Raw genomic sequence first — 20,694 nt, forward strand, 5'->3', positions numbered from 1 at the left:
GACTCTTTGAACCTAAAAGTCCCGACGCCTGGGAGAGACCCTGCACCCGCAGCCCCCAGGACCTGAAGGACCGAACTTTCACTGGAGAAGTGACCCCCAGGAGTCCCTCTCCCTTGCCCAAGTGGAGGTTTCCCCGAGGAACCCCCCCCTTGCCTGCCTGCAGCGCTGAAGAGATCCCGAGATCTCTCATAGACTAACATTACAAACCCGACGCTGGTTCCTACACTGCACCCGGCCGCCCCCGCGCTGCTGAGGGTGAAATTTCTGTGTGGACTTGTGTCCCCCGCGGTGCCCTACAAAACCCCCCTGGTCTGCCCTCCGAAGACGCGGGTACTTACCTGCAAGCAGACCGGAACCGGGGCACCCCCTCCTCTCCATTCTAGCCTATGTGTTTTGGGCACCACTTTGAACTCTGCACCTGACCGGCCCTGAGCTGCTGGTGTGGTGACTTTGGGGTTGCTCTGAACCCCCAACGGTGGGCTACCTTGGACCAAGAACTGAACCCTGTAAGTGTCCTACTTACCTGGTAAAACTAACAAAAACTTACCTCCCCAGGAACTGTGAAAATTGCACTAAGTGTCCACTTTTAAAACAGCTATTTGTCAATAACTTGAAAAGTATACATGCAATTTTGATGATTTGAAGTTCCTAAAGTACTTACCTGCAATACCTTTCGAATGAGATATTACATGTAGAATTTGAACCTGTGGTTCTTAAAATAAACTAAGAAAAGATATTTTTCTATACAAAAACCTATTGGCTGGATTTGTCTCTGAGTGCGTGTACCTCATTTATTGTCTATGTGTATGTACAACAAATGCTTAACACTACTCCTTGGATAAGCCTACTGCTCGACCACACTACCACAAAATAGAGCATTAGTATTATCTCTTTTTGCCACTATCTTACCTCTAAGGGGAACCCTTGGACTCTGTGCATACTATTCCTTACTCTGAAATAGTGCATACAGAGCCAACTTCCTACAATATGCTATTGTGATTATTCAAAGTTCCTAAAGTACTTACCTGTAATACCTTTCATGCAAATTATTACATGTAGAATTTGAACCTGTGGTTCTTAAAATAAACTAAGAAAATATATTTTTCTATACAAAAACCTATTGGCCTGGAATTGTCTTTGAGTGTGTGTTCCTCATTTATTGCCTGTGTGTATGTGCAACAAATGCTTAACACTACTCCTTTGATAAGCCTACTGCTCGACCACACTACCACAAAATAGAGCATTAGTATTATCTCTTTTTGCCACTATCTTACCTCAAAGGGGAACCCTTGGACTCTGTGCATACTATTCCTTACTATGAAATAGTGCATACAGAGCCAACTTCCTACATTGGTGGATCAGCGGTGGGGTACAAGACTTTGCATTTGCTGGACTACTCAGCCAATACCTGATCACACGACAAATTCCAAAAATTGTCATTAGAAATTGATTTTTACAATTTGAACTATTTTTCTAAATTTTTAAAAGTCCTGCTAGGGCCTTGTTATAGTCCCTGTTAGCATTTCTTTTAGAGTTTAAAAGTTTTGTGAAAGTTTGAAATTAGATTCTAGAACTAGTTTTAGATTCTTAAAAAGTATTCCAACTTTTAGAAACATTATGTCTAGTGCAGAAGAGAATGTGATGGAACTCGACCTCACACCTTACCTCCATCTTAAGATGAGGGAGCTAAGGTCACTCTGCAAACTTAAGAAAATCACAATTAGCTCAAGACCCTCCAAACAACAGCTCCAGGAGCTTTGGGCAGAGTTTGAAAAAGCCAACCCCTCTGAGGATGACAACCCAGAGTGACTTGGAGAATTCCCCCCCTCCAGTCCTACTTAGGGAGAACAGGGCCCCTCAAGCCCGGTCTCCAAATATACTAGTCAGAGATGCTGCTTCCCTCACAGGAGGGGCCAGCACCTCTGAAATCACTGAGGATAACCTCAGTGAAGAGGACATCCTGCGAGCCAGGATGGCCAAAAGAATGGCTTTGGAAAGACAGATCCTAGCCATAGAAAGGGAAAGACAAGAGTTGGGCCTAGGTCCCATCAATGGTGGCAGCAACATAAATAGGGTCAGAGATTCTCCTCACATGTTGAAAATCCCTAAAGGGATTTAACTAAATATGAAGATGGTGATGACATCACCAAATGGTTCACAGCTTTTGAGAGGGCTTGTGTAACCAGAAAAGTAAGCAGATCTCACTGGGGTGCTCTCCTTTTGGAAATGTTCACTGGAAAGTGTAGGGATAGACTCCTCACTCTCTGGAAAAGATGCCGAATCTTATGACCTCATGAAGGGAACCCTGATTGAGGGCTTTGGATTCTCCACTGAGGAGTATAGAATTAGATTCAGGGGGGCTAAAAAAACCTCGAGCCAGACCTGGGTTGATTTTGTGGACTACTCTGTGAAAACACTGGATGATTGGATTCAAGGCAGTGGTGTTAATGATTATGATGGGCTGTACAATTTATTTGTGAAAGAACACCTATTGAGTAATTGTTCAAATGATAAACGGCATCAGCATCTGGTAGACCTAGGACCAATTTCTCCCCAAGAATTGGGAAAGAAGGCGGACCACTGGGTCAAGACTAGGGTGACCAAAACTTCCACAGGGGGTGACCACAAGAAAGGGGTCACAAAGCCTCCCCAGGGGAAGAGTATTGAGACATCCAAAAACAAAAATAGTAAAGAGTCTTCTTCAGGCCCCCAAAAACCTGCACAGGAGGGTGGGCCCAGAGCCTCTTCACAAAACAATTTTGGGTACAAGGGTAAAAACTTTGATCCCAAAAAGGCCTTGTGTCGTAGCTGTAATCAGCCTGGACACCAAACTGGAGACAAGGCCTGTCCCAAGAAAAGTACCACTTCCAACTCCACTCCAGCTAACACTGGAATGGCCAGTCTCCAAGTGGGATCAACAATCTGCCCAGAGCAAATCAGATGTCACACTGAAGCTACATTAGTCTCTGAGGGTGGGGTGGATTTAGCCACACTGGCTGCCTGGCTTCCTAACATGCAAAAATACAGGCAGCAGCTCTTAATTAATGGGACAAGTGTAGAAGGCCTGAGGGATACAGGTGCCAGTGTCACCATGGTGACAGAGAAACTGGTTTCCCCTGGTCAATACCTGGCTGGACAAACTTATCCAGTCACCAATGCTGACAATCAAACTAAGGTACATCTCATGGCTATGGTAACTTTTGAGTGGGGAGGGGTCAATGGCCTGAAACAGGTGGTGGTCTCCTCAAATATCCCAGTAGACTGTTTGCTTGGAATTGACCTGGAGTCCTCAGCATGGGCTGAGGTAGAACTGAAAACCCATGCAGCCATGCTGGGTATCCCTGAACTGGTGTGTGTCAAGACAAGGGCACAGTGCAAGGCTCAGGGTGAAAAAGTAGAGCTGGAGCCTGGAAAAAGGGCCCAGCCTACCAAGAGAAAAGGAAAGACAACTGGGAAACCAGCTGCAACACAACAACAAAAAGAGAACCTCTCTTCTCAGGCAGAAGTTCTGCCCTCTGAGGGAACTGAGTCTATGAGTTGGAACCTTATCAGGCTGAACTCTTAGGCCCAGGGGGACCCTCAAGGGAGCAGTTGTGTAAGGGGCAAGAAACCTGTCCCTCTCTTGAAGGCCTTAGGCAGCAAGCTATGGAAGAGTCCAATGGCAAGAAAACTGGAACACATAGGGTCTATTGGGAAGATGGACTCCTGTACACTGAGGCAAGAGATCCCAAACCTGGTGCCACTAGGAGAGTGGTAGTACCTCAGGAGTTCAGAGAGTTCATACTGACCTTAGCCCATGATATTCCCCTTGCTGGGCATTTGGGACAAACCAAGACGTGGGAGAGACTAGTCAACCACTTCTACTGGCCCAACATGTCCCAGAAAGTTAAGGAGTTTTGTGTCTCCTGCACCACCTGTCAAGCCAGTGGTAAGACAGGTGGACATCCAAAGGCCCCCCTCATTCCACTTCCCGTGGTGGGGGTCCCCTTGGAAAGAGTGGGTGTGGACATAGTGGGTCCACTTGAACCTCCCACAGCCTCAGGAAATATGTACATACTAGTAGTGGTGGATCATGCTACTAGGTATCCTGAAGCTATTCCCCCTTAGGTCGACTACTGCCCCTGCAGTAGCCAAAGCCCTCATTGGTATCTTTACCAGAGTGGGCTTCCCTAAGGAGGTGGTGTCTGACAGAGGTACCAACTTCATGTCAGCATACCTGAAACACATGTGAAATGAGTGTGGAGTGACTTATAAATTCACTACACCCTATCATCCACAAACTAAAGGCCTTGTTGAGAGATTCAACAAGACATTAAATGGCATGATCATGGGGCTCCCAGAAAAACTCAAAAGGAGATGGGATGTCCTCTTGCCATGTCTGCTTTTCGCTTACAGAGAGGTGCCTCAGAAGGGAGTAGGGTTCTCACCCTTTGAACTTCTGTTTGGCCACCCTGTAAGGGGACCACTAGCTCTTGTGAAAGAAGGCTGGGAGAGACTTCTTCATGAGCCTAAACAAGACATAGTGGACTATGTACTTGCCCTTCGTTCAAGGATGGCAGAGTACATGGAAAAGGCAAGTAAAAACCTTGAGGCCAGCCAACAGCTCCAGAAGTTTTGGTATGACCAAAAGGCTGCAATGGTTGAATTTCAACCAGGGCAGAAAGTCTGGGTTCTGGAGCCTGTGGCTCCCAGGGCACTTCAGGACAAATGGAGTGGCACTTACCCAGTACTAGAAAAGAAGAGTCAGGTCACCTACCTGGTGGACCTAGCCACTAGCAGGAGCCCCAAGAGGGTGATCCATGTGAACCGCCTTAAGCTATTCCATGATAGGGCTGATGTGAATCTGTTGATGGTAACAGATGAGGACCAGGAAGCTGAGAGTGGACCTCTCCCTGATCTCCTCTCATCAAACCCTAAGGATGGCTCAGTTGATGGAGTGATCTATTCAGACACCCTCTCTAGCCAACAACAATCTGATTGTAGGAAGGCCCTGCAACAGTTTGCCGAGCTCTTTTCCCTAACCCCCAGTCAGACACACCTGTGTACCCATGATGTGGACACAGGAGACAGCTTGCCTGTCAAAAACAAAATATTCAGACAGTCTGACCAAGTTAAGGAAAGCATCAAGGTGGAAGTCCAAAAGAGGCTGGAATTGGGAGTAATTGAGCACTCTGACAGCCCCTGGGCTAGCCCAGTGGTCTTAGTCCCCAAATCTCACACCAAAGATGGAAAGAGAGAAATTAGGTTTTGTGTGGACTACAGAGGACTTCGTTCTGTCACCAAGACAGATGCCCATCCCATTCCAAGGGCTGATGAACTGATTGATAAATTAGGTGCTGCCAAATTCTTAAGTACCTTTGACTTAACAGCAGGGTACTGGCAAATCAAAATAGCACCTGGAGCTAAAGAAAAGACAGCATTCTTCACACCTGATGGGCATTATCAGTTTACTGTTATGCCCTTTGGTTTAAAGAATGCCCCTGCCACCTTCCAAAGGTTGGTGAATCAAGTCCTGGCTGGTTTGGAGTCCTTTAGTGCAGCTTATCTTGACGATATTGCTGTCTTTAGCTCCAACTGGTAGGATCACCTGGTCCACCTGAAGAAGGTTTTGAGGGCTCTGCAATCAGCAGGCCTCTCTATCAAGGCATCCAAATGCCAGATAGGGCAGGGAACTGTGGTTTACTTGGGACACCTTGTAGGTGGAGGCCAAGTTCAGCCACTCCAGCCTAAGATCCAGACCATTCTGGACTGGGCAGCTCCAAAAACCCAGACCCAAGTCAGGGCATTCCTTGGCTTGACTGGGTATTACAGGAGGTTTGTGAAGGGATATGGATCCATAGTGACAGCCCTCACAGAACTCACCTCCAAGAAAATGCCCAAGAAGGTAAACTGGACTGTAGGATGCCAACAGGCCTTTGACACCCTGAAACAAGCAATGTGCACAGCACCAGTTCTAAAAGCTCCAGATTACTCCAAGCAGTTTATTGTGCAGACAGATGCCTCTGAACATGGGATAGGGGCAGTTTTGTCCCAAACAAATGATGATGGCCTTGACCAGCCTGTTGCTTTCATTAGCAGGAGGTTACTCCCCAGGGAGCAGCGTTGGAGTGCCATTGAGAGGGAGGCCTTTGCTGTGGTTTGGTCCCTGAAGAAGCTGAGACCATACCTCTTTGGTACTCACTTTGTAGTTCAAACTGACCACAGACCTCTCAGATGGCTGATGCAAATGAAAGGTGAAAATCCAAAACTGTTGAGGTGGTCCATCTCCCTACAGGGAATGGACTTTATAGTGGAACACAGACCTGGGACTGCCCATGCCAATGCAGATGGCCTTTCCAGGTTCTTCCACTTAAAAAATGAACACTCTCTTGGGAAAGGTTAGTCTCATCCTCTTTCGTTTTGGGGAGGAGGGGGGGGGGGTGAAGTTGTGTAAGGAAATGCCTCCTTGGCATGGTTGCCCCCTGACCTTTTGCCTTTGCTGATGCTATGTTTTGATTTGAAAGTGTGCTGAGGCCTGCTAACCAGGCCCCAGCACCAGTGTTCTTTCCCTAACCTGTACTTTTGTTTACACAATTGGCACACGCTGGCATCTAGGTAAGTCCCTTGTAACTGGTACCCCTGGTACCAAGGGCTCTGATGCCAGCGAAGGTCTCTAAGGGCTGCAGCATATCTTATGCCACCCTGGGGACCCCTCACTCAGCACAGACACACTGCTTGCCAGCTTGTGTGTGCTGGTGAGGACAAAACGAGTAAGTCGACATGGCACTCCCCTCAGGGTGCCATGCCAACCTCACACTGCCTATGCAGTATAGATAAGTCACCCCTCTAGCAGGCCTTACAGCCCTAAGGCAGGGTGCACTATACCATAGGTGAGGGCACCAGTGCATGAGCACTGTGCCCCTACAGTGTCTAAGCAAAACCTTAGACATTGGAAGTGCAGGGTAGCCATAAGAGTATAAGGTCTGGGAGTCTGTCAAACACGAACTCCACAGCACCATAATGGCTACACTGAAAACTGGGAAGTTTGGTATCAAACTTCTCAGCACAATAAATGCACACTGATGCCAGTGTACATTTTATTGTAAAATACACCTTAGAGGTGCACCCTGAAACCTTAACCAACTACCCGTGTAGGCTGACTGGTTTTAGCAGCCTGCCACACTCGAGACATGTTGCTGGCCACATGGGGAGAGTGCCTTTGTCACTCTGTGGCTAGTAACAAAGCCTGCACTGGGTGGAGATGCTTATCACCTCCCCCTTGCAGGAGCTGTAACACCTGGCGGTGAGCCTCAAAGGCTCACCCCCTTTGTTACAGCACCACAGGGCATTCCAGCTAGTGGAGTTGCCCGCCCCCTCCGGACACGGCTCCACTTTTGGCGGCAAGGCCGGAGGAGATAATGAGAAAAACAAGGAGGAGTCACTGACCAGTCAGGACAGCCCCCAAGGCAACCTGAGCTGAAGTGACTCTGACTTTTAGGAATCCTCCATCTTGCAGATGGAGGATCCCCCCCAATAGGGATAGGAATGTGACTCCCTCCTCTTGGGAGGAGGCACAAAGAGGGTGTAGCCACCCTCAGGGCAAGAAGCCATTGGCTACTGCCCTCCTTGACCTAAACACACCCCTAAATTCTGTATTTAGGGGCTCCCCTGAACCTAGGAACTCAGATTCCAGCAACCTAAGAAGAAGAGGACTGCTGAGCTGAAAAACCCTGCAGAGAAGACGGAGACACCAACTGTTTTGGCCCCAGCTCTACCGGCCTGTCTCCCCCCTTCGGAAGAAAACTGCTCCAGCAACGCTTTCCCCAGGACCAGCGACCTCTGAATCCTCAGAGGACTGCCCTACTCTAAAAGGACCAAGAAACTCCTGAGAACAGCGGCCCTGTTCACCAAAGACTGCAACTTTGTTTCCAAAGAAGCAACTTCAAGGCAACTGCGTTTCCCGCCAGAAGCATGAGACTTGCAACTCTGCACCCGACGCCCCCGGCTCGACTTGTGGAGAAACAACACCTCAGGGAGGACTCCCCGGCGACTCCGAGACTGTGAGTAACCAAAGTTGCCCCCCCCTGAGCCCCCACAGCGACGCCTGCAGAGGGAATCCCGAGGCTCCCCCTGACCGCGACTGCCTGACTCCCAGATTCCGACGCCTGGAAAAGACTCTGCACACGCAGCCCCCAGGACCGGAAGGATCGGAACTCCAGTGCAGGAGTGACCCCCTGGAGGCCCTCTCCCTTGCCCAGGTGGTGGCTACCCCGAGGAGCCCCCCACTTGCCTGCATCGCTGAAGAGACCCCTTGGTCTCCCCATTGATTTCAATTACAAACCTGATGTGTGTTTGCACACTGCACCCGGCCGCCCCATGCTGCTGAGGGTGTACTTTTTGTGCTAACTTGTGTCCCCCCCCGGTGCCCTACAAAACCCCCCTGGTCTGCCCTCCGAAGACGCGGGTACTTACCTGCTGGCAGACTGGAAACGGGGCACCCCCTTCTCCATTGAAGCCTATGTGTTTTGGGCACCACTTTGAACTCTGCACCTGACCGGCCCTGAGCTGCTGGTGTGGTAACTTTGGGGTTGCTCTGAACCCCCAACGGTGGGCTACCTTGGACCCAAATTTGAACCCCGTAGGTGGTTTACTTACCTGCAAAAACTAAGTGTCTAGTTTTAAAATAGCTATATGTGTTTTATTTGAAAAGTATATATGCTATTGTGATTATTCAAAGTTCCTAAAGTACTTCCCTGCAATACCTTTCATGCAAAGTATTACATGTAGAATTTGAACCTGTGGTTCTTAAAATAAACTAAGAAAATATATGTTTCTATACAAAAACCTATTGGCCTGGAATTGTCTCTGAGTGTGTGTTCCTCATTTATTGCCTGTGTGTATGTGCAACAAATGCTTAACACTACTCCTTTGATAAGCCTACTGCTAGACTACACTACCACAAAATAGAGCATTAGTATTATCTCTTTTTGCCACTATCTTACCTCTAAGGGGAACCCTTGGACTCTGTGCATACTATTCCTTACTTTGAAATAGGGCATACAGAGCCAACTTCCTACACCTACCACTCAGGCACTTAATTCTACAACTTGTTTTGCTCTCCTTTTAAAAATAACGACGAATATTATTTGGCTGAATGTGTTGTCTCCTGATGGCTTAGGTGCTCAAACAAAATCCCAGATGTTTAATGACAGGGCAGACGGGATGAAGGAATCAAGAACCACTATCTGACTGCAACCAGCGGAAGGAAACCCAAAGTAATCAGTCAGCACTTGGTCAGTGCTCTATCAAAGGGACAAGGGGATGTGAAACCAAAGTGAAACCAGATGCGCTGACCAACAAGAAGCAAGCTACCGAACGATGATGAATCCACCAATGATAAGCAGTGAACGGGCAACAAAGTCCCCTTTATTATTATATTTTTGTTACGAAAGATCTTCTGAAGTGAAGGTGTATGCACACCATCTCAGACAAGACAAAGAGCTAGCTTTCTGAGTAAAAGTCTACCTTCCTACCAAATTTGGTGTAATTCTGTTCAGTCGTTTTTTCTATATTGTTGCTTAAAATTCCCCCCCAGTTTTTTTCTCAGCTTGTGCTCGGCAGATCACCCCAAAGGAGCTGAGGTGGATGAACTTATTTTTGCAGTTTTTTTGAAGATTTGGCAAATGGTACCAAAGTGTTTTCCAAAACAAATGACACTTTCCATGGAAACTCTGACTCATGTATGACTACACAGTGGCAACTGGCATTGTGTTATTATAAAGACATAAAGACAAGGTCTCCAATCATGTAGTGGACATTTTTTTTTATGTCACAGGACAGATAGATTATTTATCTGCCAGCAAAACTGGATCTTACCTGCTTCACAGCCTTTATTAATAAGAGTCCGCAGAGCCTGACAAACAGTTAAGCGAAGGTCAGTTCGATCACTGATAGCCATTCCCAGGGTGCGGGCCAAAGCTTTAAAAGAAACAGGCACATCTGTGGGACCGATGCAAAACCCAGGCAGCATCGTCCAGATCTGGAAGCAAAAGAACAAATCATATTCAGTTTGGTAGATACAGAAACCTAGATTTGAAGAAGATAGGCATCTTAATGAAGGTATGTCCAATCTGCAAATGGGGAGGAGAGGGCATCATTATGACTCCCACTAACCATGGCACACAAACAAAAGCATTCATTGTATTTGAATTATATGGAGAGCCCCCAGCTGGAAAAGCAAGCGCCAATTACCCCCCATCATTCCTTATTATGATTGAGGGCAGTCTCACTAGGCACTATAGGACTCTACCTCCCATCACTTCACACCGCAAATCATTCACAAACTCAATGAACAAGTTACTCACCTTCGGTAACGCATTATCAGGTGGAGAATATCCAGCTGCAGAGTCCTTACCTTAGAATTTCCTGGCAGCAGCTTGGAATCCAGAACTTTTGCTGAGCAATACCCTTGTGCGCACCGTTGGCTGGCATCATTCGGATCCACTGTGGCGTTGTCGGCGTCATTGGAGCAGTCTGCGACATCACCGTTACCTATAAGGCACCACACAGGTGCGCGTACGTCTGTTCCTCTTCCACAAACGTCCACGCCAGAAGCGCAGAGCCATGGAAAGAACTTACAGCTTGTCTGTGCAAAAAACTAGGGCCTTGAAAGGGACAATCCTTGATCCTATTTAGAAGTGTCTGCAAAGCGGGAAGGCATGAGTGTGTGCAAGGAACCTGCAGCTAGATAGAGTCTCTACCAGATAATGGATTACTGAAAGTAAGTAACTTGTTCATCTGAGAGAGACTTCTAGTTGCAGATTCCTTACCTTAGAATAGATACCCAAGCCGTAACATCCTAGCAGTGGGCTGCGAACAGTTCTCCTTACACTAGAAAGTCCTGTAGGACCAAACTGGCTGAAGTGCCCGTCTCTAGAGACCCGACTGTCCAGGCAGTAATGTCTTGCGAACATGTGCAAAGTTGACCAAGTTGCCATCGGACAGATGTCCAGGACTGGAACATGCAGTGGTAACAGTGGTAGCAGCCTCGAGACTGGTTGTAGGAAGTTGGCTCTGTATGTGCTATTTCAAAGTAAGGAATAGCATGCACAGAGTCCAAGGGTTCCCCTTAGAGGTAAAATAGTGGTAAAAATAGATAATACTAATGCTCTATTTTGTGGTAGTGTGGTCGAGCAGTAGGCTTATCCAAGGAGTAGTGTTAAGCATTTGTTGTACATACACATAGACAATAAATGAGGTACACACACTCAGAGACAAATCCAGCCAATAGGTTTTGTTATAGAAAAATATATTTTCTTAGTTTATTTTAAGAACCACAGGTTCAAATTTAACATGTAATATCTTGTTTGAAAGGTATTGCAGGTAAGTACATTAGGAACTTTGAATCATTTCAATTGCATGTATACTTTTCAAGTTATTCACAAATAGCTATTTTAAAAGTGGACACAGTGCAATTTTCACAGTTCCTGGGGGAGGTAAGTTTTTGTTAGTTTTACCAGGTAAGTAAGACACTTACAGGGTTCAGTTCTTGGTCCAAGGTAGCCCACCGTTGGGGGTTCAGAGCAACCCCAAAGTTACCACACCAGCAGCTCAGGGCCGGTCAGGTGCAGAGTTCAAAGTGGTGCCCAAAACGCATAGGCTTCAATGGAGAGAAGGGGGTGCCCCGGTTCCAGTCTGCCAGCAGGTAAGTACCCGCGTCTTCGGAGGGCAGACCAGGGGGGTTTTGTAGGGCACCGGGGGGGACACAAGCCCACACAGAAATTTCACCCTCAGCGGCGCGGGGGCGGCCGGGTGCAGTGTTAGAACAAGCGTCGGGTTCGCAATGGAAGTCAATGAGAGATCAAGGGATCTCTTCAGCGCTGCAGGCAGGCAAGGGGGGGCTTCCTCGGGGGAAACCTCCACTTGGGCAAGGGAGAGGGACTCCTGGGGGTCACTTCTGCAGTGAAAGTCCGGTCCTTCAGGTCCTGGGGGCTGCGGGTGCAGGGTCTTTTCCAGGCGTCGGGACTTAGGTTTCAGAGAGTCGCGGTCAGGGGAAGCCTCGGGATTCCCTCTGCAGGCGGCGCTGTGGGGGCTCAGGGGGGACAGGTTTTGGTACTCACAGTCATAGAGTAGTCCGGGGGTCCTCCCTGAGGTGTTGGTTCTCCACCAGCTGAGTCGGGGTCGCCGGGTGCAGTGTTGCAAGTCTCACGCTTCTTGCGGGGAGATTGCAGGGGTCTTTAAAGCTGCTCCTTTGGATAAAGTTGCAGTCTTTTTGGAGCAGGTCCGCTGTCCTCGGGAGTTTCTTGTCGTCGTCGAAGCAGGGCAGTCCTCAGAGGATTCAGAGGTCGCTGGTCCCTTTGGAAGGCGTCGCTGGAGCAGAGTTCTTTGGAAGGCAGGAGACAGGCCGGTGAGTTTCTGGAGCCAAGGCAGTTGTTGTCTTCTGGTCTTCCTCTGCAGGGGTTTTCAGCTAGGCAGTCCTTCTTCTTGTAGTTGCAGGAATCTGATTTTCTAGGGTTCAGGGTAGCCCTTAAATACTAAATTTAAGGGCGTGTTTAGGTCTGGGGGGTTAGTAGCCAATGGCTACTAGCCCTGAGGGTGGGTACACCCTCTTTGTGCCTCCTTCCAAGGGGAGGGGGGGTCACAATCCTAACCCTATTGGGGGAATCCTCCATCTGCAAGATGGAGGATTTCTAAAAGTTAGAGTCACCTCAGCTCAGGACACCTTAGGGGCTGTCCTGACTGGTCAGTGACTCCTCCTTGTTGCTTTCTTTGTTCCCTCCAGCCTTGCCGCCAAAAGTGGGGGCCGTGGCTGGAGGGGACGGGCAACTCCACTAAGCTGGAGTGCCCTGCTGGGCTGTGACAAAGGGGTGAGCCTTTGAGGCTCACCGCCAGGTGTCACAGCTCCTGCCTGGGGGAGGTGTTAGCATCTCCACCCAGTGCAGGCTTTGTTACTGGCCTCAGAGTGACAAAGGCACTCTCCCCATGGGGCCAGCAACATGTCTCTAGTGTGGCAGGCTGCTGGAACTAGTCAGCCTACACAGACAGTCGGTTAAGTTTCAGGGGGCACCTCTAAGGTGCCCTCTGGGGTGTATTTTGCAATAAAATGTACACTGGCATCAGTGTGCATTTATTGTGCTGAGAAGTTTGATACCAAACTTCCCAGTTTTCAGTGTAGCCATTATGGTGCTGTGGAGTTCGTGTTTGACAAACTCCCAGACCATATACTCTTATGGCTACCCTGCACTTACAATGTCTAAGGTTTTGTTTAGACACTGTAGGGGTACCATGCTCATGCACTGGTACCCTCACCTATGGTATAGTGCACCCTGCCTTAGGGCTGTAAGGCCTGCTAGAGGGGTGACTGACCTATACTTGCATAGGCAGTGAGAGGCTGGCATGGCACCCTGAGGGGGGTGCCATGTCGACTTACTCGTTTTGTTCTCACTAGCACACACAAGCTGGCAAGCAGTGTGTCTGTGCTGAGTGAGGGGTCTCCAGGGTGGCATAATACATGCTGCAGCCCTTAGAGACCTTCCTTGGCATCAGGGCCCTTGGTACTAGAAGTACCAGTTACAAGGGACTTATCTGGATGCCAGGGTCTGCCAATTGTGGATACAAAAGTACAGGTTAGGGAAAGAACACTGGTGCTGGGGCCTGGTTAGCAGGCCTCAGCACACTTTCAATTGTAAACATAGCATCAGCAAAGGCAAAAAGTCAGGGGGCACAGGAGGGACCAGCAACTCTGAAATCACTGAGGATAACCCCAGTGAAGAGGACATCCAGTTAGCCAGGATGGCCAAAAGATTGGCTTTGGAAAGACAGATCCTAGCCATAGAGAGGGAAAGACAAGAGATGGGCCTAGGACCCATCAATGGTGGCAGCAACATAAATAGGGTCAGAGATTCTCCTGACATGTTGAAAATCCCTAAAGGGATTGTAACTAAATATGAAGATGGTGATGACATCACCAAATGGTTCACAGCTTTTGAGAGGGCTTGTGTAACCAGAAAAGTGAACAGATCTCACTGGGGTGCTCTCCTTTGGGAAATGTTCACAGGAAAGTGTAGGGATAGACTCCTCACACTCTCTGGAAAAGATGCAGAATCTTATGACCTCATGAAGGGTACCCTGATTGAGGGCTTTGGATTCTCCACTGAGGAGTATAGGATTAGATTCAGGGGGGCTCAAAAATCCTCGAGCCAGACCTGGGTTGACTTTGTAGACTACTCAGTAAAAACACTAGATGGTTGGATTCAAGGCAGTGGTGTAAGTAATTATGATGGGCTGTACAATTTATTTGTGAAAGAACACCTGTTAAGTAATTGTTTCAATGATAAACTGCATCAGCATCTGGTAGACCTAGGACCAATTTCTCCCCAAGAATTGGGAAAGAAGGCGGACCCATTGGGTCAAGACAAGGGTGTCCAAAACTTCCACAGGGGGTGACCAAAGAAAGGGGTCACAAAACCTCCCCAGGGGAAAGGTGGTGAGACAGCCAAAAATAAAAATAGTAAAGAGTCTTCTACAGGCCCCCAAAAACCTGCACAGGAGGGTGGGCCCAGAGCCTCTTCACAAAACAATCCTGGGTACAAGGGTAAAAACTTTGATCCCAAAAAGGCCTGGTGTCGAAACTGTAGTCAGTCTGGACACCAAACTGGAGACAAGGCCTGTCCCAAGAAAAGTTCCACTCCAAACTCCAATCCAGGTAACACTGGAATGGCTAGTCTCCAAGTGGGATCAACAGTGTGCCCAGAGCAAATCAGGGTCCACACTGAAGCTACTCTAGTCTCTGAGGGTGGGGTGGATTTAGCCACACTAGTTGCCTGGCCGCCTAACATGCAAAAATACAGGCAGCAGCTCTTTATTAATGGGACAAGTGTAGAGGGCCTGAGGGATACAGGTGCCAGTGTCACCATGGTGACAGAGAAACTGGTTTCCCCTGGCCAATACCTGACTGGAAAAACTTATACAGTCACCAACGCTGACAATCAGACTAAAGCACATCCCATGGCTATGGTAACTTTAGAATGGGGAGGGGTCAATGGCCTGAAACAGGTGGTGGTCTCCTCAAACATCCCAGTAGACTGTCTGCTTGGAAATGACCTGGAGTCCTCAGCATGGGCTGAGGTAGAACTAAAAACCCATGCAGCCATGCTGGGTATCCCTGAACTGGTGTGTGTAAAAACAAGAGCACAATGCAAGGCACAGGGTGAAAAAGTAGAGCTGGAGTCTGGAAAAATGGCCCAGCCTACCAAGAGAAAAGGAAAGTCAGTTGGGAAACCAACTGCAACACAGTCAGAAAAAGAGAACCTCTCTTCTCAGGAAGAAGTTCTGCCCTCTGATGGAACTGAGCCTTTGGAGCTTGAACCTTATCAGGTTGAGCTCTTAGGCCCAGGGGGACCCTCAAGGGAGGAGCTGTGTAAGGGACAAGAAACCTGTCCCTCTCTTGAAGGCCTTAGGCAGCAAGCTGCTGAAGAGTCCAAGGGCAAGAAAAATGGAACACATAGGGTCTATTGGGAAGATGGACTCCTGTACACTGAGGCCAGAGACCCCAAACCTGGTGCCACTAGGAGAGTGGTAGTGCCTCAGTCGTTCAGAGAGTTTATTCTGACCTTAGCCCATGATATTCCCCTTGCTGGGCATTTGGGACAAACCAAGACGTGGGAGAGGTTAGTCAACCACTTCTACTGGCCCAATATGTCCCAGAAGGTTAAGGAGTTTTGCCTCTCCTGCCCCACCTGTCAATCCAGTGGTAAGACAGGTGGGCACCCAAAGGCCCCCCTCATTCCACTTCGAGTGGTGGGGGTCCCCTTTGAAAGAGTGGGTGTGGACATAGTTGGTCCACTGGAACCTCCCACAGCCTCAGGAAATATGTACATCCTAGTAGTAGTGGATCATGCTACTAGGTATCCTGAAGCTATTCCCCTTAGGTCGACTACTGCCCCTGCAGTAGCCAAGGCCCTCATTGGTATCTTTACCAGAGTGGGTTTCCCTAAGGAGGTGGTGTCTGACAGAGGTACCAACTTCATGTCAGCATACCTAAAACACATGTGGAATGAGTGTGGAGTGACTTACAAATTCACTACACCATACCATCCACAAACTAATGGCTTAGTTGAGAGATTCAACAAGACATTAAAAGGCATGATCATGGGGCTCCCAGAAAAACTCAAAAGGAGATGGGATGTCCTCTTGCCATGTCTGCTTTTTGCTTACAGAGAGGTGCCACGGAAGGGAGTAGGATTCTCACCCTTTGAACTTCTGTTTGGTCACCCTGTAAGGGGACCACTTGCTCTTGTTAAAGAAGGCTGGGAGAGACCTCTTCATGAGCCTAAACAAGACATAGTGGACTATGTACTTGGCCTTCGCTCTAGAATGGCAGAGTACATGGAAAAGGCAACCAAAAACCTTGAGGCCAGCCAACAGCTCCAGAAGTTTTGGTATGACCAAAAGGCTGCAATGGTTGAATTTCAACCAGGGCAGAAAGTCTGGGTTCTGGAGCCTCTGACTCCCAGGGCACTTCAGGGCAAATGGAGTGGCCCTTACCCAGTGCTAGAGAGGAAGAGTCAGGTCACCTACCTGGTGGACCTGGGCACAAGCAGGAGCCCCAAGAGGGTGATCCATGTGAACCGCCTTAAGCTCTTCCATGACAGGGCTGATGTGAATCTGTTGATGGTAACAGATGAGGATCAGGAGGCAGAGAGTGAACCTCTCCCTGATCTTCTGTCATCAGACCCAAAAGATGGCTCAGTAGATGGAGTGATCTACTCAGACACCCTCTCTAGCCAACAGCAAGCTGATTGTAGGAGAGTCCTACAACAGTTTCCTGAACTCTTCTCCTTAACCCCTGGTCAGACACACCTGTGTACCCATGATGTGGACACAGGAGACAGCATGCCTGTCAAAAACAAAATTTTTAGACAGTCTGACCATGTGAAGGAAAGCATCAAGGTGGAAGTCCACAAGATGCTGGAATTGGGAGTAATTGAGCGCTCTGACAGCCCCTGGGCTAGCCCAGTGGTCTTAGTCCCCAAACCTCACACCAAAGATGGAAAGAAAGAGATGAGGTTTTGTGTGGACTACAGAGGGCTCAATTCTGTCACCAAGACAGATGCTCATCCAATTCCTAGAGCTGATGAGCTCATAGATAAATTAGGTGCTGCCAAATTCTTAAGTACCTTTGACTTGACAGCAGGGTACTGGCAAATAAAAATGGCACCTGGAGCAAAAGAGAAAACAGCATTCTCCACACCTGATGGGCATTATCAGTTTACTGTTATGCCCTTTGGTTTAAAGAATGCCCCTGCCACCTTCCAAAGGTTGGTGAATCAAGTCCTTGCTGGCTTGGAGTCCTTTAGCACAGCTTATCTTGATGATATTGCTGTCTTTAGCTCCACCTGGCAGGATCACCTGGTCCACCTGAAGAAGGTTTTGAAGGCTCTGCAATCTGCAGGCCTCTCTATCAAGGCATCCAAATGCCAGATAGGGCAGGGAACTGTGGTTTACTTGGGCCACCTTGTAGGTGGAGGCCAAGTTCAGCCACTCCAACCCAAGATCCAGACTATTCTGGACTGGGTAGCTCCAAAAACCCAGACTCAAGTCAGGGCATTCCTTGGCTTGACTGGGTATTAGGAGGTTTGTGAAGGGATATGGATCCATTGTGACAGCCCTCACTGAACTCACCTCCAAGAAAATGCCCAAGAAAGTGAACTGGACTGTGGAATGTCAACAGGCCTTTGACACCCTGAAACAAGCAATGTGCTCAGCACCAGTTCTAAAAGCTCCAGATTATTCTAAGCAGTTCATTGTGCAGACAGATGCCTCTGAACATGGGATAGGGGCAGTTTTGTCCCAAACAAATGATGATGGCCTTGACCAGCCTGTTGCTTTCATTAGCAGGAGGTTACTCCCCAGGGAGCAGCGTTGGAGTGCCATTGAAAGGGAGGTCTTTGCTGTGGTTTGGTCCCTGAAGAAGCTGAGACCATACCTCTTTGGGACTCACTTCCTAGTTCAAACTGACCACAGACCTCTCAAATGGCTGATGCAAATGAAAGGTGAAAATCCTAAACTGTTGAGGTGGTCCATCTCCCTACAGGGAATGGACTTTATAGTGGAACACAGACCTGGGACTGCCCATGCCAATGCAGATGGCCTTTCCAGGTTCTTCCACTTAGAAAATGAAGACTCTCTTGGGAAAGGTTAGTCTCATCCTCTTTCGTTTGGGGGGGGGGTTGTGTAAGGAAATGCCTCCTTGGCATGGTTGCCCCCTGACTTTTTGCCTTTGCTGATGCTATGTTTACAACTGAAAGTGTGCTGAGGCCTGCTAACCAGGCCCCAGCACCAGTGTTCTTTCCCTAACCTGTACTTTTGTATCCACAATTGGCAGACCCTGGCATCCAGATAAGTCCCTTGTAACTGGTACTTCTAGTACCAAGGGCCCTGATGCCAAGGAAGGTCTCTAAGGGCTGCAGCATGTATTATGCCACCCTGGAGACCCCTCACTCAGCACAGACACACTGCTTGCCAGCTTGTGTGTGCTAGTGAGAACAAAACGAGTAAGTCGACATGGCACCCCCCTCAGGGTGCCATGCCAGCCTCTCACTGCCTATGCAAGTATAGGTCAGTCACCCCTCTAGCAGGCCTTACAGCCCTAAGGCAGGGTGCACTATACCATAGGTGAGGGTACCAGTGCATGAGCATGGTACCCCTACAGTGTCTAAACAAAACCTTAGACATTGTAAGTGCAGGGTAGCCATAAGAGTATATGGTCTGGGAGTTTGTCAAACACGAACTCCACAGCACCATAATGGCTACACTGAAAACTGGGAAGTTTGGTATCAAACTTCTCAGCACAATAAATGCACACTGATGCCAGTGTACATTTTATTGCAAAATACACCCCAGAGGGCACCTTAGAGGTGCCCCCTGAAACATAACCGACTGTCTGTGTAGGCTGACTAGTTCCAGCAGCCTGCCACACTAGAGACATGTTGTTGGCCCCATGGGGAGAGTGCCTTTGTCACTCTGAGGCCAGTAACAAAGCCTGCACTGGGTGGAGATGCTAACACCTCCCCCAGGCAGGAGCTGTGACACCTGGCGGTGAGCCTCAAAGGCTCACCCCTTTGTCACAGCCCAGCAGGGCACTCCAGCTTAGTGGAGTTGCCCGTCCCCTCCGGCCACGGCCCCCACTTTTGGCGGCAAGGCTGGAGGGAACAAAGAAAGCAACAAGGAGGAGTCACTGACCAGTCAGGACAGCCCCTAAGGTGTCCTGAGCTGAGGTGACTCTAACTTTTAGAAATCCTCCATCTTGCAGATGGAGGATTCCCCCAATAGGGTTAGGATTGTGACCCCCTCCCCTTGGGAGGAGGCACAAAGAGGGTGTACCCACCCTCAGGGCTAGTAGCCATTGGCTACTAACCCCCCAGACCTAAACACGCCCTTAAATTTAGTATTTAAGGGCTACCCTGAACCCTAGAAAATCAGATTCCTGCAACAAAAAGAAGAAGGACTGCCCAGCTGAAAACCCCTGCAGAGGAAGACCAGAAGACAACAACTGCCTTGGCTCCAGAAACTCACCGGCCTGTCTCCTGCCTTCCAAAGAACTCTGCTCCAGCGACGCCTTCCAAGGGACCAGCGACCTCTGAATCCTCTGAGGACTGCCCTGCTTCGAAAAAGACAAGAAACTCCCGAGGACAGCGGACCTGCTCCAAAAAGACTGCAACTTTGTTTCCAGAAGCAGCTTTAAAGAACCCTGCAACTTCCCGCAAGAAGCGTGAGACTTGCAACACTGCACCCGGCGACCCCGACTCGGCTGGTGGAGAACCAACACCTCAGGGAGGACCCCCGGACTACTCTACGACTGTGAGTACCAAAACCTGTCCCCCCTGAGCCCCCACAGCGCCGCCTGCAGAGGGAATCCCGAGGCTTCCCCTGACCGCGACTCTCTGAAACCTAAGTCCCGACGCCTGGAAAAGACCCTGCACCCGCAGCCCCCAGGACCTGAAGGACCGGACTTTCACTGGAGAAGTGACCCCCAGGAGTCCCTCTCCCTTGCCCAAGTGGAGGTTTCCCCGAGGAAGCCCCCCCTTGCCTGCCTGCAGCGCTGAAGAGATCCGTTGATCTCTCAGACTAACATTGAAAACCCGACGCTTGTTTCTACACTGCACCCGGCCGCCCCCGCGCTGCTGAGGGTGAAATTTCTGTGTGGGCTTGTGTCCCCCCCGGTGCCCTACAAAACCCCCCTGGTCTGCCCTCTGAAGACGCGGGTACTTACCTGCAAGCAGACCGGAACCGGGGCACCCCCTTCTCTCCATTCTAGCCTATGCGTTTTGGGCACCACTTTGAACTCTGCACCTGACCGGCCCTGAGCTGCTGGTGTGGTGACTTTGGGGTTGCTCTGAACCCCCAACGGTGGGCTACCTTGGACCAAGAACTGAACCCTGTAAGTGTCTTACTTACCTGGTAAAACTAACAAAAACTTACCTCCCCCAGGAACTGTGAAAATTGCACTAAGTGTCCACTTTTGAAATAGCTATTTGTGAATAACTTGAAAAGTATACATGCAATTGAAATGATTCAAAGTTCCTAATGTACTTACCTGCAATACCTTTCAAACAAGATATTACATGTTAAATTTGAACCTGTGGTTCTTAAAATAAACTAAGAAAAGATATTTTTCTAGAACAAAACCTATTGGCTGGATTTGTCTCTGAGTGT

The 20,694-nt window shown here is 48.9% G+C and overlaps 1 protein-coding gene across 1 annotated transcript in view; it reads right to left on the reverse strand.

Moving 5' to 3' along the window:
- RRP12 (ribosomal RNA processing 12 homolog) overlaps positions 1 to 20,694 on the reverse strand; it is a 682,638-nt gene that overhangs the window by 434,644 nt on the left and 227,300 nt on the right. The window contains exon 17 of the mRNA XM_069239610.1: positions 9,856 to 10,018. Coding sequence (XP_069095711.1) covers positions 9,856 to 10,018 — 163 coding nt within the window. The remainder of the gene's footprint in view (positions 1 to 9,855; positions 10,019 to 20,694) is intronic.

This window comes from Pleurodeles waltl, chromosome 6, assembly GCF_031143425.1.
Source record: "Pleurodeles waltl isolate 20211129_DDA chromosome 6, aPleWal1.hap1.20221129, whole genome shotgun sequence".
Taxonomy (NCBI): Eukaryota; Metazoa; Chordata; class Amphibia; order Caudata; family Salamandridae; genus Pleurodeles; species Pleurodeles waltl.